The sequence below is a fragment of the Alligator mississippiensis genome, chromosome 5 (assembly GCF_030867095.1).
Source record: "Alligator mississippiensis isolate rAllMis1 chromosome 5, rAllMis1, whole genome shotgun sequence".
NCBI lineage: Eukaryota > Metazoa > Chordata > Crocodylia > Alligatoridae > Alligator > Alligator mississippiensis.
Genome location: NC_081828.1, coordinates 121,727,708 through 121,743,945, shown reverse-complemented (window position 1 = coordinate 121,743,945; position 16,238 = coordinate 121,727,708). Strand labels below are relative to the sequence as shown.

The 16,238-nt window shown below is 44.5% G+C and overlaps 1 protein-coding gene across 1 annotated transcript in view; it reads right to left on the bottom strand.

Moving 5' to 3' along the window:
- The window catches only part of EGFR (epidermal growth factor receptor), a 235,064-nt gene that overhangs the window by 36,219 nt on the left and 182,607 nt on the right, over positions 1-16,238 (bottom strand). The window contains exons 13-16 of the mRNA XM_059728641.1: positions 14,328-14,460; positions 12,592-12,691; positions 10,426-10,583; positions 2,336-2,371 (exon numbers count right to left, since the gene is read on the bottom strand). Coding sequence (XP_059584624.1) covers positions 2,336-2,371; positions 10,426-10,583; positions 12,592-12,691; positions 14,328-14,460 — 427 coding nt within the window. The remainder of the gene's footprint in view (positions 1-2,335; positions 2,372-10,425; positions 10,584-12,591; positions 12,692-14,327; positions 14,461-16,238) is intronic.

The following is a 16,238-nucleotide window of genomic DNA, read 5'->3' as shown; positions in this document are numbered from 1 at the left end:
GGCAGGGCACGGGCAGGGACCAGAGGCAACTGGAGGCTGGGTCCTCCATAGAGATGCTCTGGCTGCCAGAGTGTCTCTATGGCTGGCCCCTCGCCCTGGTGCTGAAACACGCAACCGACCAGGCCACGTGTTTCAGCACCAGGGCTCTAGTGCCGTTGAGCAAGGGGTGGGGAGGGGCTGGAGGAGGGGAGAAGGGACTGTGGGGGGGGGGAACCCCAATGGCTCCACCCACTCCCCCAGCCCCCACCGAGGCCCCCAACCCCTGCTGTGGCCGGCTCCTCCCCCCTCCAGTCCCCCCTCCCCCACAACCCCTGCTGTAGCTGGCCCCTCCCCCTGCCAACTCCCCCCCTCAGGCCCTGCGACCCCTGCTGGAGCTGGCCCCTCCCCCTGCCAGCCCCCCCCTCCGAGCCCCCCGACTCCTGCTGCGGCTGGCCCCTCCCCCCCCCGAGGCCCCTGACCCCTGTGGGGGCTGGCCCTGTCCCCCAAGCCCCCCATCCCTGCCCCCCACCCCATACTTTAAAAAAACAAAAACCCCAGCACTTACCGGCAGCTCCAACTGCCGTGCCCCACCCCCACAGTGCGGGGCAGGCTGACAGCCCCAGCGGCTCCAGCCTGGGCCCTCCTGCCCCTGTGCTGTCCTGTGCTGTCCGGGGGGCCCTATCAGGAGGCCCCAGACCACCCTGCCCTCCCGCCCTTCTCAGGTAAGCAGGAGCTTTTTTTTCCCATTTTGTTTCTGTTCTTTTTCTGCGTTTTTTTTAAAAGCGATGGTGCCTGGTGTTGTGGGGTTAGCCTTGGGGTCTGGGGGTGCAAGTTGGGGGGTGGGGCAGCCATTGTGGGGGCTGCAGCAGCTGGTGGGGGATGGAGCCAGGTGGGGCAGCAATTGGGGGCTGGGGTGGGGCATGTGGGCCTTGCAGGGGGGGTGGTAGCCCCTGCAAGGGCTGTACCCTTTGTGTGGGGGATGAACCCCCTGTTGGGGGGCCATACCCCTTGTGAGTGCGCCAAACTCCCTGTTGGGGGTCTGAACCGCTTTTGGGGGGCCGAACCCTTTGTGTGGGGGACGAACCCCCTGTTGGGGGGCTGCAGCCCTTGTGTTGGGGCTGAACCCCTTGTGTGGGGTCATCGCCCTGTGGGAGGGCAGCAAAACATGTATTCATGAATTCATTAAACCTGTATTTAGAGTTCACTTTATTATTATGATGAGACTTGCTTTAACACTGTAGATATATCAATAAAACATTGTCCAACTGATCACTGTCTCTGTCTCACTCTCTCTCTTTATAGTGGTCTTTTCTTTTACTTGTGGAGGAACATGGATTTGTGGGTATTTTAGAGAGTAATTTGGGGATTTTTTTTATCAGGGATTTTTCAGTTTTCCGATAGGGAACACCAGAGTTCCTGCTAGGGAGGCCAGTGGCAGGACCCTATCTGCTCAGAGCTGGTACCTTGAACCCAGCTGGCTGTGGCTGACCTGGCCAAATGGGGCCAGGAGGACATGCTTTGACAGTTCAAAGCAGGCCACCACACCTGGAACATCTTCCGGGTGACAGTTGCCCAGATAGCCAGGCAGGGGGCAAAAATGGCAGTAGTGCTGCACAAAGGCCAACCCTGCAACCACAGTCCACTGGCAGCTGGCCCAGAGGGGCAGATGCCTCTACTGGCTCTGCAGTTCCCATCTGAGTCTGGCAGGTGCACAGCAGGTCACAGCCAGGCAGCTGCCCCCACTGCCAGACTGCTGCAGGGGGTAGAGGGTGCAGAGAACTCTCAGGGCTGCTTCAGCAATCCAGCTGGCACAAGGTGTAGTGTCCCCAGGTACCAGTTGGCTGGGCCCCAGAAGTTCCTGAAAGCTAGTAGCCCTGAGTTACTTGCCAGGGCGGCTTTTCATACTGCTGCGGCCAGGACACAGCAGCTTTTTATACTGCTGGGGACATCCGAGGGGAGCCTGGCAGGGTTATTTTGCCCCAATAACCCTGCCAATTGGAGCAAATTTGCCAATTGGCACAATTTGCTCCACAACAAAGTGCATGTCTGAGCACATGCGCCGAAGTAAAAAGCCCCGGCTCAAATTTGCACTGCTTCCGTTTGAGCTGCTCCAAGTGCACGTGCTTGCATGTGTGGACACACACTCAGAATCTCTCACCGTAAGGCAAGTTTTCCAGTCATTTATTATTTATATTATTATTATATATTATTATTATTTATATATCAACATGCTATACAGATTCAAAGATAGCCTTTTGCTATAACTTTGGACCAATTATTCATAGTGTCCAGAATAACAATATAAACATGTGCTATATTTTTTCCAAAAATATAACTAATTAAATCAAATAATTACCCATTTGGACATCCTTCCAAACCGGGCCCTTTGCACCTGTAAAATTATCGTTACACATATATATTAGTACATACACTCATGTAATTCCATACAACATAACAGCTTAAATTGTAAACTCTCTGAATATTAACAGTCTGATAAATAATAATAAAACTTATAAAGACTTAAAAGTCTTGCTACAGAATCACTTGTGTGTGGCCTAAGGTATGCTGTATATACAGTTCAAGGAATAGACATCTACATAAGCAGCCAAGACCTACACGATCAATATTCAAACTTTTTTCCCAAGCAAACCTGCAAAGATACAGGGGGCACTTGCCTGCCTGTACACCAATGCCAGGAGCTTGGGGAATAAGCAGGAGGAGCTCATCCTCCTGCTCAGTGCAAACAATTACGATGTCATAGGGATAACGGAGACCTGGTGGGACTCCACCCATGACTGGACCACGGGGATAGATGGCTATACCCTGTACAGGAGGGATCGTGTAGAGAAAAGGGGCGGGGGAGTAGCTCTCTATGTCAAGGAAAGCTACGCATCCCTGCAAGCCGATATTGGCGACCAGGGTGGACGGCTGGAGACCCTCTGGGTTAAAATCCGTGGGGAACACGGCACAGGGGACACAATGGTGGGAGTCTATTACAGACCTCCCACCCAAAGTCCTGAGCTAGACCAGGAGTTTGCCCAGGAACTGGCTGAGGCAGCTTGCTCCAGGACCATGGTTGTCATGGGTGACTTCAATTACCCAGACACCTCGTGGGAGGATCGCTCAGCAAAATCTGAGCGGTTGCAGAGCTTCCTCTCGTGCGTGGATGACCTCTACCTGACTCAAGAAGTCTATGGGCCAACGAGAGGCAAAGCGCTGCTCGACCTGGTGCTGGCTACTGGGGAGGACCTAGTCGGCGACCTAGTGATCGATGGGAAGCTGGGTGACAGCGACCACGAGCTGATCACCTTCACCACCCGCCGAAAAGCTGGCAAGTCAGTCAGCAACACGCAAGTCCTTGACTTCAGGAAAGCCGACTTTGACAAGCTCAGGAGGCTTGTCAGTGAGGCCCTAAGGGACTGTGACCACAGGGAGAGGGGAGTTCAAGAAGAGTGGTTGCTCCTCAAGGGAACGATCCTCAATGCACAAACAAAGTCTATTCCATCTCGGAGGAAAGGCAGCAAGAGGGCACAGCAGCCCCCCTGGCTCTCCAGGGACCTAGCAGACCTCCTGAGGCTAAAAAGAAAGGCCTACAAAGGATGGGAGTCACCTCCAAGGAGGATTATTCTGCACTGGTCCGGTCCTGTAGGGACCAGACCAGGAAAGCCAAGGCTGCAACTGAACTCCAGCTAGCTTTGAGCATCAAGGACAATAAAAAGTCCTTTTTCAGATATGTGGAGAGCCGGAGGAAAAGCAGGGGCAACGTTGGACCCCTGCTGAACCAGATGGGGCAACTGACAACTGACGCCCAGGAAAAAGCCAACCTATTAAATAGGTACTTTGCGTCTTTCATCAGCCCCATGGGACGCCCATGCCCGCTACTGGGCCAGGAAGTCCGGGTGAGGGTGATCCCCTGCCCTCCATTAATGCTGACGTCGTGAAGGAACATCTTGAGAAGCTGGATACCTTCAAGTCAGCCAGCCCTGACAATCTTCACCCCAGGGTACTCAAGGAGCTGGCGAGCATCATAGCCCAGCCTCTAGCGCGGATCTTTGAAAACTCTTGGCGCTCTGGTGTAGTGCCCGAAGACTGGAAGAAGGCCAATGTGGTGCCTATTTTCAAGAAAGGGAGGAAAGTGGATCCGGCTAACTATAGGCCCATCAGCCTGACTTCTGTCCCGGGGAAGATCTTAGAAAAGTTTATTAAGGAGGCCATCCTTAATGGACTGGCCGACGCCAACATCTTAAGGGATAGCCAGCATGGGTTTGTTGCAGGTAGGTCTTGCTTGACTAATCTCATTTCCTTCTGCGACCAGGTGACCTATCACCTGGACAAGGGAGATGAGATTGATGTCATATATCTTGACTTCAAAAAAGCCTTCGATCTGGTGTCCCATGATCGTCTCTTGGAGAAACTGGCCAATTGTCACCTTGGGTCCTCCACGATCTACTGGCTGGAAAATTGGCTCCAGGGTCGGACCCAGAGGGTAGTAATTGATGGAAGTCACTCATCGTGGTGTCCTGTGACCAGTGGGGTCCCCCAGGGCTCTGTCCTTGGACCCATACTGTTCAACATCTTCATTAATGATGTGGACACTGGAGTCAGAAGCGGACTGGCCAAGTTCGCAGATGACACCAAACTTTGGGGCAAAGCATCCACACCAGAAGACAGGCGGATGATCCAGGCTGACCTGGACAGGCTCAGCAAGTGGGCGGATGAGAATCTGATGGTGTTCAACGCCGATAAATGCAAGGTTCTCCACCTTGGGAAAAAAAACCCGCAGCATCCTTATAGGCTCGGCAGTGCTATGTTGGCTAGCACTATGCAAGAAAGACTTGGGGGTCATCATTAACCACAAGACGAACATGAGCCTGCAATGCGATGCTGCGGCTAGTAAAGCGACCAAAACGCTGGCTTGCATCCATAGATGCTTCTCAAGCAAATCCCGGGATGTCATTCTCCCCCTGTACTCAGCCTTAGTGAGGCCGCAGCTGGAGTACTGCGTCCAGTTTTGGGCTCCACAATTCAAAAAGGATGTGGAGAAGCTTGAGAGAGTCCAGAGAAGAGCCACGTGCATGATCAGAGGTCAGGGAAGCAGACCCTACGATGACAGGCTGAGAGCCCTGGGGCTCTTTAGCCTGGAAAAGCGCAGGCTCAGGGGTGATCTGATGGCCACCTACAAGTTTATCAGGGGTGACCACCAGTATCTAGGGAAACGTTTGTTCATCAGAGCGCCCCAAGGGATGACGAGGTCGAATGGTCACAAACTACTACAAGATCGTTTCAGGCTGGACTTAAGGAAGAATTTCTTTACTGTCCGAGTCCCCAAGGTCTGGAACAGCCTGCCACCGGAGGTTGTTCAAGCGCCTTCATTGAACACCTTCAAGATGAAACTGGATGCTTATCTTGCTGGGATCCTATGAACCCAGCTGACTTCCTGCCCTTTGGGCGGGGGGCTGGACTCGATGATCTTCTGAGGTCCCTTCCAGCCCTAATGTCTATGAAATCTATGAACCAGTTTACCCATTCATAGAGTAAAATAGACACAAAATAGCCTAGAGAGACAGCTGTTTAGCAGCCTTTGCAGAATGAGCCAGGCAAATGCTTGTACTTTATTACTAGAGAGGCTCAGGACTGAACATGACTGGAAATGGAACTAACCTCTCACTTGGGATCATCCTTCCAAGACAACACTTGAGGCTATGAGAAAACACCTATGCTGAGAGATACACACTGCATGGTACCCACTTTATAGATGCACAAAGGACTTCTGTCTCTAGTCCCTTAAGTCTAATGAAAAATGTCACTAGCAGATACCTATTCTAGGCAGTGCATGGCGCAGGGGTGGGCAAAATTTATATTTCTCAGGCCCTGTCTGCCCATCATGCGGCCCTCGATGGCTTGCCAAAACTCAGTAAGTGACCCTCCACCCGAAATAATTGCCCGCCCTGCCATATCGTTTGCCTGTACTGTTGTAGTGATGGTTGGACTAGTCTAGTAAGAAGCTAAAGAATCTAACAGCTTTTTAACTGACATTTAGCAGATATCTAGCACAGTTTACAGAGTTGGGTATGGCATTACCTAAAATTCCATGAATTCTACCATCAGTTATTCACTCTCTATATTGGTTTAAATGCACACCATCTTTTGGATTCCTTAAATTAATTTTGGCAGCCATGTACACTGAACACCATAGCTTCAATTCACAGATGAAAATATAGTGAACAAATGTGTATGAAATTCTAACGGGAAGTGTTGGCAGATGAGATGCATAGTGCATTCCCAAGTACTGCTGAGCTGTAAGATGCATGTATTGCTTGGGAATTGTGGTCACTGTGGTATCTACCAAGATGAGGACAGCATTACAGAAGAGCATTACATCACCTCTGAAAAATGGAGCAGAGCAAGGAGAAGAGTCCAGTCTGTGGGCATCTGTTCCCTTCTTATTTAAAGAAAATACATTATTTCAAAGCAGCTACAGAGTAAGTCAAGCAGTGGATAAGGAGTCAGCCCATACCAGGAATACAGTTCCTAAATTTTCTTTAGCAAGAAGGGGCCAACACATTTGAAAATGGCAGTGAAGTGGGAGATTTTACACCCTAAAATAATCTAGATGGGGGGGTGGTTCTGCTCCTTTTTTGTATACATGTTCCATTGCTTTTGTATGCGTTACATTGTGCCCCCCATTCCAGATTTTTTAAATTATTATGGCCACTCTTAGAATTCTCCCTTGCCATACTGTGTCCTAGGCCTAGGTCCCTGCTCAGTCCCGAGATGCCTGACTTAATTCTTATACTATATATCCAGGTTACTTTCTTCCTCAGCTCATACATTGCCCATAGATATTAATAATATGATTTCTTTAGGGTCCTCTGGTGTCACTTGCAATAACTGTTGTCTCAGCCTCACCACGGTCCTGCTCAGAAGTCTTCACCACAGGTCCAGCTTAGCCCACGTGTACAAGGAGCTTCCACCTTTGTCTTCCTATTCTAAACTGACTCTCACTTCCTGGATTGCAGTCTTTATAGATCCTGGAGTGGATAGAGCTGGAAGTGGTAAGGACCTCATGGTCCTTAAAGGATCCTCTCCCTTAGAGACCTATGTAATCTAATTCTCCTTTATCTTGTGCGACCTTTACAAATCCCAGGACAGCATACAGTAAAAATGATCCTATTTCAAGGCTTTCAATACAATTCTTCTTCTAAAAATGCCAGTTTAACATACTTGCTTCAATCTGAGCAATATTACAAACGGCTTCCAGCTTCAAAGTAATAACATAATGCAGAAGTATTACCCTGAATAAAAGGGATGCTGACAGAGCATCCACAGTCCATCACCAGCTAGTCATTTCTTAAATCAGAAACTGGAGGCTGAAAAGGGGGGCACAGATTTTAATTTGTGTCCTTTTCTATTTTTTTCCCCAAAAGAAAATCCATCAATATGTAGCCAAGTAGGATAAAGGTAAAAGATGTTAGAAAACGATAAATCAGTTTGCGCTTTTCAACTTTCATGTGATTTTATGATTCATTTCACAAGTCAAAGGAGAAATGAAGCACATAACAAATATCCACCCAAGGCTAAATATAACCATCCTTCTTAATGTGGAATTTTATGATGACACCCAACATAAGTAACCTAGGTTTTATGGAATCTAAGCTATCACTTTTTCCATTCTTGAATTATTTTTCCTCTACTCCTTACAGAAACTAAAATGAGAAATGTGACCTTGTATTATAAACTGTCTGGAGATCTTACATATATATTAGACTGAACCTAAGGGCAGTTGTAATCTTTGAAATACAACTCTGCTATCCACTTATGGTAAAATTACTGCAGTCCCTGTAATCATAGTGTCCTGGTGCTGTATCAGACTTGGCTTTTTTCATCTGTCTACATAAATATGAATTGTTTCAGAACAGACACAGATATTTATTTCCCAATTTCATCACATTTTTAACAACTTTCTCCTCAAGCCATTGTTTCTAACTCAATCTACTATAACCAGGTTGCTTTGATTTAGGGCCTTTCAGAGGAAGCTCAGACTCACAGTCCAAGTTACTTCAGAGCCATAAAAGAAATGGAAAGCCAGTGAACTTTTTAAAAGCCTTATGAGACTTTTTCTCTGCCCTTTCTTTTTCATTAACCTTCTAAATAACAAAGCTGAATGTGTGCCAAATCATAATGGCCACCTTTTTTTTCCTGGACATTTAACATAAATAATCACAACATTTATCAATCAATAATTATATCATCATTTGTAAGGAGGCCCACCACATCAGTAATAGTTCTGTCTTTCCCTTTGTAGATATTGCTATTCTACCACCCCTGTGAAAATGAAAGAAAACCAAGCCACTAAACATTAAAGAGATGAATCATGTTAGTTGCTGGAAGTATATAACCTGGGTAATTCCAGAGCTTTGGTGAGGTTAACGATCTTTTTAAATATGGTGTATTTTCTCAGCTGTACTTGGAGACAGAGACAACAATTACTGCACAAAAATCCCCAAGCAGTTAGAGAGAAAGAAGAGAAGTGGGAGAAAAAAGTCATTTGGGCTGGAGAGAGGACTGTCACACTTTTCTGTTTTCCTTGTAAAATCTGACCAAACTGTAGCTGAAAGTATGACCAAAGACAGTTATAAGAGGTGAAATCCTTTGCAGCAAACATAAAGAAAGTGAGAAACTGTAAGTAAATACTTCCAAAGTAAAACAGAGAGATTAGGCTGAAGTCTGGTGGTTGGGAAAGTCCTGTTCATTTGCAGCTTCTTCAAAATAAGGAACCAAGAGCCTGATCCTGAAAATCCTTACTTGTATAAATGGCCCTACATAAGTCAGTGCAAGGAGTTGCCTGGCACAAAACACAAAACTTGGGCTAGAAAGAAAATTATAAACTGCTCCTTATGATGTTGAGGTTGTCAGTTGGATTCCTAGATATAGTGAGACATATTTTTAGTGCCCTTATTGTTATAAGAAACCATGTTCTTATAGCCGAAAAAGGGATATGACATAAAAACGAGTAACATGCTGATTGCCACCAGGGCAGGTCTTGTGGTTATGTCCCTGCACTGGGAATCCAAAGTGACAAGTTCAATTTCTGCTCCTGCCACAGATCTTTTGGATGAGCATCAGGATCTTTTTACATTCATTTCTCACCTATAAACTGAGATAATAAAGTTGCTTTCTCTGTCTTGGGAGTGTGTCTTCTGGGGTGTGGGCTGTCGCTCGCTGTGTATTTAGGCAGCAGTTATGCCCCAGCCTCAACTGGCAGCTTTGTGCATTACAAACAACAACTGCATATGCAGCCTGTCTCACTCGCATCAACAAGAATATTAGTATTAGTCACAGTTAAAAGTTTCATTTGGATATGGTTAACCATTACTCTACTGAAGTGATCAGCCATGATTTCACATGGCCAATCTTGTAACAAGGACATTGATTTACTGCAGCCTTGTTTGCGTCAACGGAGACTAATGAACATGGTTACCAGGGGTACCACTGGTCAGCCAAGATCATTTGGTGGCAAAACCATAATTATGCTGATAAGCCTGGTCTAATAATCAGGATCAAATATGGAGAAATCATTGTGAAAAACATGGCTAATCCATATTCTGATCTGAAAAACATTGCGCTGAATTCCTCTCTGTGAAGAGGAAAAAAGCACCAAATGCTCCTTGTCATCTAAGAAGCAGTAAGAATGCAGTTTATTTACAGTTTTAAGCCCTTCCTTTCCTTCCCTGCATGAATGGCAGTATGTGCTCATGCCTTGACTGAGCAGGCTTTTTATTTTTAATGACTTGGCAGTAAAGTAGCTGAATAAAGAAGGACATCAAGTTTGAGCCAAGTGGCCACCTGAGCGTCAGCAACAAAATTTACAGACTTCCTCTTCCATAAATTATGCACGTGTTTGGGGGTAAGAGTTTCACTGTTACAAAGAAAAGGCCTTGGGGAGAAGAGAAGAGTATTCTTCATGTTCTGAAAACAATGCAGGACACCACTACCGCAATCATCTTAAAGGAATGGTACACATGTAGCTCTGTTAAGTGAATCATATGTTTATAAAATGATCACAAGAATCCACCAGATGTCACTGCAGTGGAAGCCAAACATAGCAGACAAAGCACTCAACTGGTGGTAAAAAATAGATCAAGCACAGTGAAGTTTCATAAAACTCCAGTAAGCTTATTTAAGAAAACAAATCAACCAGCTTTAAATGCGCTAACACTATTTCCTCCACAATTTTTTTTTGTCTTCTCTGCATAGACGAAGTGCCAGGAAAGTTTTCTTGTTACAACCTCAACTACACGTCACAGAGCACCACATATATATTCATGACCTCTATAGTTGGATGCCTTTAAAAAAAAAAAAAGGGGGGGGGGGTAACTTGCACAAACAGAAAAGGACAAGATATTTGCTTACATGGAGAAGTAAAGTAATTTGTATTTTACTCACCCCCGAGTGCAATTTGGATGGCAGAGCTGACAAACTGAATTTTCATCTGCATATTTCCAGACTAAGGTATCATTCTCACCCAGGACTCCAGCTGGGCAGGATTTAACACAGTGAGGACCATCAATATAATGGGCACACTTCATACAGTTGTCTGGTCCCTGAATAAAGACCAAGAAATTGTAATAAATTTGCCCTAGCCACATACTGACTTATGTGAACAGAGGCTTTCGATACAGTTGTTTGACCATTTGACATGTAAATATTCCTCAGTTGCATTATCTCCTAAAGAAATGCTCACAAATTTCTATTACTTTCATACAACACATCCTGAAGATCCTGATGTTAAATGAAGCAGCTGCCATCTCATCTCTGCGGAATTATTCTTACTCATTTATAATTTTCTTACCTTCTGCCTTACTAAAAAGCTTACATTTTTTTGTTTAAAACCATGAGTAATTTATGATATCCTGATAACAAACAACTGTAACACCCAGAGGCCAGGTCCCCAGCTGGGGAAAATCTCCACAGTTTTAATGAAACCTGTGGAGACGCACCGATTGATATGAACTAGGGATTGGGCCCATAATTTTCCTTGGTTTTTTGCATTATCTTCTGAAACATTGATTTCTTGTGTACTGCAGAAGGAAGGAAATTTAGGTGGAAATAGAAAGGCCCACCATACTTCTATTTCTATGTGCTTTTCCCTGGCCTTTTTCTACAACAGTGACATTTTCACTTAGATTGTAACAGCAGCAGAAAGATATTCTTGGTGCTCTACAGGAGAACAAGCAGTCCTGGGTGATGAAATTGCATCTTTTGAAGAAAAAGCTGGAAGTGTTAGTTTCATGACAGTAGGAAGGCAGACAGATTGCATGTCAGCAGAGTATGACTTTTTAGTTTTATGATGTCGGTAGGCAATCAATCACAAAGAGGTTTTTTTCCAGTTTTAAAATTGAAATATCCAGATTATCTTGCTGGTCTAGTGCATTTCCAAGCAGGGACACGATAAAGTGCATTATGGGGTTGCTATACCAGATCCTCATCGCTGTTACAGTGTGTTTACTTGAATTATTACTTTTAATGCCTAAGAGTCCTGCTAATGGACCAGGCCTCTATTTTGCTAGGTGCTATATAAATATAGAACAAAAAGCTGGCCCACCAGCCCGAAGGAGTTTGCAGTCAAAGTTACAGGGCAACTGACCCACAGTTCGAAACCATAAAGGGGAGGGACAAAATACTTTGCATTACTGACCAGTGCCTTTCCAGCTGATTAGGAAAGGCCAGGCATCCTTTGTCAGGATACTGGCTACATTGTAGTAGGTTGTCAGCAGTTAGATTGTAAAACAGAGGGTAGAGGGAAGGGGGAACCATGAGGATCTGGGAGGGAAACAGAAGCTCCTATTCTTTTCAAGAAAGCTGAATATCAGATTAATGGCCACGTGAATTCAAATGCCCTGCAAACTAAAAATGTGGGCCCGAATTCAGGCCTATATTTGAAGATGCACCCTCTTACCTCAGGGCTGAATTTGGCACTACATGTAAAAAGAGAGAGGAGTTTATGTTTATGTACAGGCAAGACTTGGTATTTTGAGAAATAAGAGGATTTTAAGAATCTGAGAAGGATAAGACAGAGGGACTCTGCTGCTGCTTGTTAAGGAAAATCAAGGCATTTTTAAGTTTTTACCAAAAAAACCCTGCATATGCATTCAGAATGCTTATCGGGATATCATAACATTATTCATGGTTTTAAACAAAAAACAAACTTTTTAATAAGGCAGAAGGCAAGAAAACTACACGAGTAACAATAAAACTTTGAAAAATTAATCAACTCATTTTAATTAGCCTTTTTTAAAATATGTATCAATTTACAGCCCATCCTTACGTTACAAAGGATATATATTATTGAATTTGGTAGCTTGGAGATCCTGGTTTTAAATAATGTGTCCACTTAAACACCTGTTATTGATCACAATTTGATCCTGAGACTTCAGAGATGAGAAACTAGTGCATTCATCTACTAGTATTAATAATTTTTAATTACTTACACAGTACTTCAGAACCCAACCTCCCTAAAAGGGAGTTTCCGCATGCTTTATGCTAACCTGGCTGTTTAACAGCTGTTTCTAACATGTTCACCTAATCACACTATTTGTATGTCGCACTTACAGGTCCTGTGCAAGTTGCATTGTATGCTGTTGAGTTTTGCACCAGGCATTCTGCATGACACGGGAGACATTCAGAGTCTTTTTCAAATTCTCTTGGCTCTCTGAAATGTAAGCAAGGAACAGAAATGAATAATTGACAGGATGTCACTTTCAGATTTATGTTTCAGAGCTCTTTGAACCCCTATAAGTTTTTCCTGGTTTGCATATGTGGTGCCTGAAATAAGAAGATATTAAAAAAAACCCTTCTTGACTAGTAAGAGCACAGCAGTGTAGTGTACTCAGCACAACAGGAAAAAAGTTGAGGAGGAGTAAAATTCAACTCACATTGCTATACAAGGAGATTAAGAACACATGCTACAAAGTAGTCATCTTAACATTTTGAGTTAATGATGAAGAATCTTAAAGACCCCTGGAAACATTTTAAATTAGAGCACTGCAAACAAGTCAGGAAAACAGTTCATAAGTCTCAGACTCTTAATAATTAAGGAACTTAAATAGAAATTGGCTGATAATTAGATTCATGCCCTTCCTACAACACCATGAATCATTAAAATATGAAAGCAGGAAGCAGATGGTTTTGATAGCAATAGAGCTGTTCCACTTCAAGTAACGGTGTTATTAATTAAACAACATCTAGTCATCATTTGACACAAAAATGCCCAGATCTGTCCTTCGGGTCATGATATCTGCTAGAGGTAGTCACTTAAAAAAAACACAACAGCTGTTGAACTACAGGTCACTAAACAAATATAAACATTATGAACACCATCAGACAAAGTTAATTGCATACTATTAATGACTAAGTAAAATAACCTTTGAGGAATTAGCAAAAAAAGAAAAAGAAAAGAAATAAATTCCTCTGAGAGTTCTGTGGATAAAAAGATATTGTGCATCTGATTCAAAATACTGAAAACCTTTCAGGGTTGTAATCAGATCATTGCTATCATGCTAGCTGATTTTTTATCATATATTTTCTTGTTGAAATGACTACTCATCAAGACATAGGTACTTATACATTTTGCTTATCATAAGTGAAGCTGATGGAATTATTTTGCCTGAAATAACTGCTCTGCTTGTACTACAGTACTTACAACAATTCTTGCCTTAATAGCAGCTTTGTTCTAAAAGTGGGTATGAACTGGTAGGGAGCAAATCATTGATATACATGACAAGTTCCCGTTTATTTCAATGGGAGACCTTCATATGCATCTGAGGGCTGACTTAAATAGTTTATGCCATGTTTCAAAAAATAACTTGTGTGTAATTTTAAGCAAGCTGAAGAGCCCCTGTGAAGTAAATAGGGCTACAAAATGGGTAAAACATAGCTCCGCTGACATCAGTGTGAACATTCCCATCAATTATGCTGCAGCCATGATCTCGGCCAGAGAGCTTCAAGCTATAGACAATCTTAAGAGCTGAATTTGTAAAGAGTGCTCAGGGATTGATGCGCCTTGATCTTCACTGGGACTAGAGTGCTGGAGATCCAGCATTCCTCGAGCAGGATTTAGGGAAATTGTTCAGTTCATATTTCCCTTCTCTTGTGGTTCATCTACTCCTATGTTTGGCTAATTAGAGAAGTGTATTTTCTCTCCCTTTTCTGTATCTATATACCAAGTTCAAACCAGTATTCTTTGCAAAAGTAGCAAAACCAGATACAAAAAGAATCCGTTTTTATTTTCCTATTTATACTATCAATCTAGTCATATAAAAATAACAAGAAAATACTGAACATCTTACCCTTGCAATATATTGCACTGGTTCACACATTCCCTCTGACGCTTGAAGAAACGACAGGAAAAGCAATGGGAGGGTCCTGGCCCCCAACACCCAACATCTGAACATAAGGGGTCACACACGTGTCTTGCAGTGGCTAAAAGGCACAGAAACAAGAGTTGGAAGGTCAAGGCACAAAATATGAAATCATTAAAACACTGCAAATAACTCATTTTTGAAAGGCAATTATTCAAAATTATTATGAAGACAATATGAAGGATCCTAACAGTAGTGCAGAGCCTGAGGAGGAACGTTCATTCTTTTCTGAAAGCTGCAAATTAAGAGTAACTGTTAGTTTTGCAAAAGGTAAAAATACCCAAACAAACAGGCTGTTCTGTAGCTGTTTGTTAGTCATATGTAACTTATGAATTGTAATTCCTGATAGCAATATTTAATATATAACAAACCTATGTGCTACAGACAGAAGCAATTAGGGCTTGATCCAATGTTCAGAGTTAATGGGAAACATCAGTGAAATTTATGTTTGACCTTGACTGAATAAGGCATGCATATGGTGTTGGAATTAGTATCTCTAACCTTCAGCTCACAATCTAGAAGCCTCTAAGACTTAAACGAGACCAAAGTGGATCTTCCCTAGCAGTTAGTCATAGTGTAGTGTGGACCAAACAGTAGCAAAAACGTGACACCATCATACTCAGAGGATCCAGGGGGTACAGTGGTGTGGAGGCACCTACCTTCCACAGTGTAAGTCACATGGTGGCATCTCCTAGTCCCCAAGGTCCCAGATACCTAGGTCCCTTGCTGAGCCCTGGACTGGCATGGGACACCCCAGGAGACCAGGCAGAGAACAGGTGAAAAAGAGGGGGCCTGCCTGCAGCCATCACTGTCCCAAACTGACTGGGGGCAAGGGAAGCCCCTGGACTGCTCCTACCCTGCTGCAACCAGGGGCTACCAGGAACAGCTGTACAGGGTGCCAGGTTCAGCAGCAGTAGGCATGTCCCTAGTTATTCTCCCTCCACAACATTTCCCCTCTCCCCAGGCTACAGGCTTCAGCTGCAGGGAATGGCTACATGGGGTGCTGGGCTTGACAGGGGAGAAGAAATGGGTGATGCCCCTTTCCAGTGCCTGCTCCTGGCCAGGAGGGACACCAGCAGGGACTGTGGCAGCAAACTAGTCCCCACTTCCTATGCCCAGCAGCAAACTGTAGGCAAACCCTGCTGGAGATAGGGAAGGAAAGGGAATGGAGGAGAGGGGTGACAGCAGGGTGGGGGAGGAAGAAATAGGAGTCTTACCTGCTCCACGGACTCAAATGTCCCTGGCAGATGCTGCCATGGCATGATAGAACTGGGATGCAACCACCCCCAGGGTGCTGGGGCTATGTTCCATACCCCACTTTTTTAATTCCCACTTATGCACAGACTTCCATCCAGTGTAAATGACTGTGGGCCTATACCTAGCATCAGAGGCTTTATTTACTTAATTCCCTCCAACTGGAAACTCAGCTGCCAGAATCCAAATTCTGTTTGCTCAGTACCTCATAATATTAACCTCTTGAAAATTAAGTTGAGGCCTTGAGTTTGCTGAGAACAGACTGCAGATAGCAAACCTTCCTTAGGCGCTCTGCTCTTGGTACTATCAGGAGGGAAGTGACTTTTCATTAGTGCAGCCTCAGCCATTGCCCTCATCAAGCAAGAGACTGAAATTTGACTGAGCTTCCTCCTTGCATCCAAATGAAAAGCTATTGTGGATAACAATCCAGGGCATCACTCATTAACCAGATATTCACATGAGCCTTACTATACTCATTTGATCAGCCCCAGATACATGTTGAGACCCCAAAGGTCAAACCCTAGACCAATGACAAAGCTCCTGCTGACTTTTCCCATGTCCAACATAGAAACAAATGCAACTAAA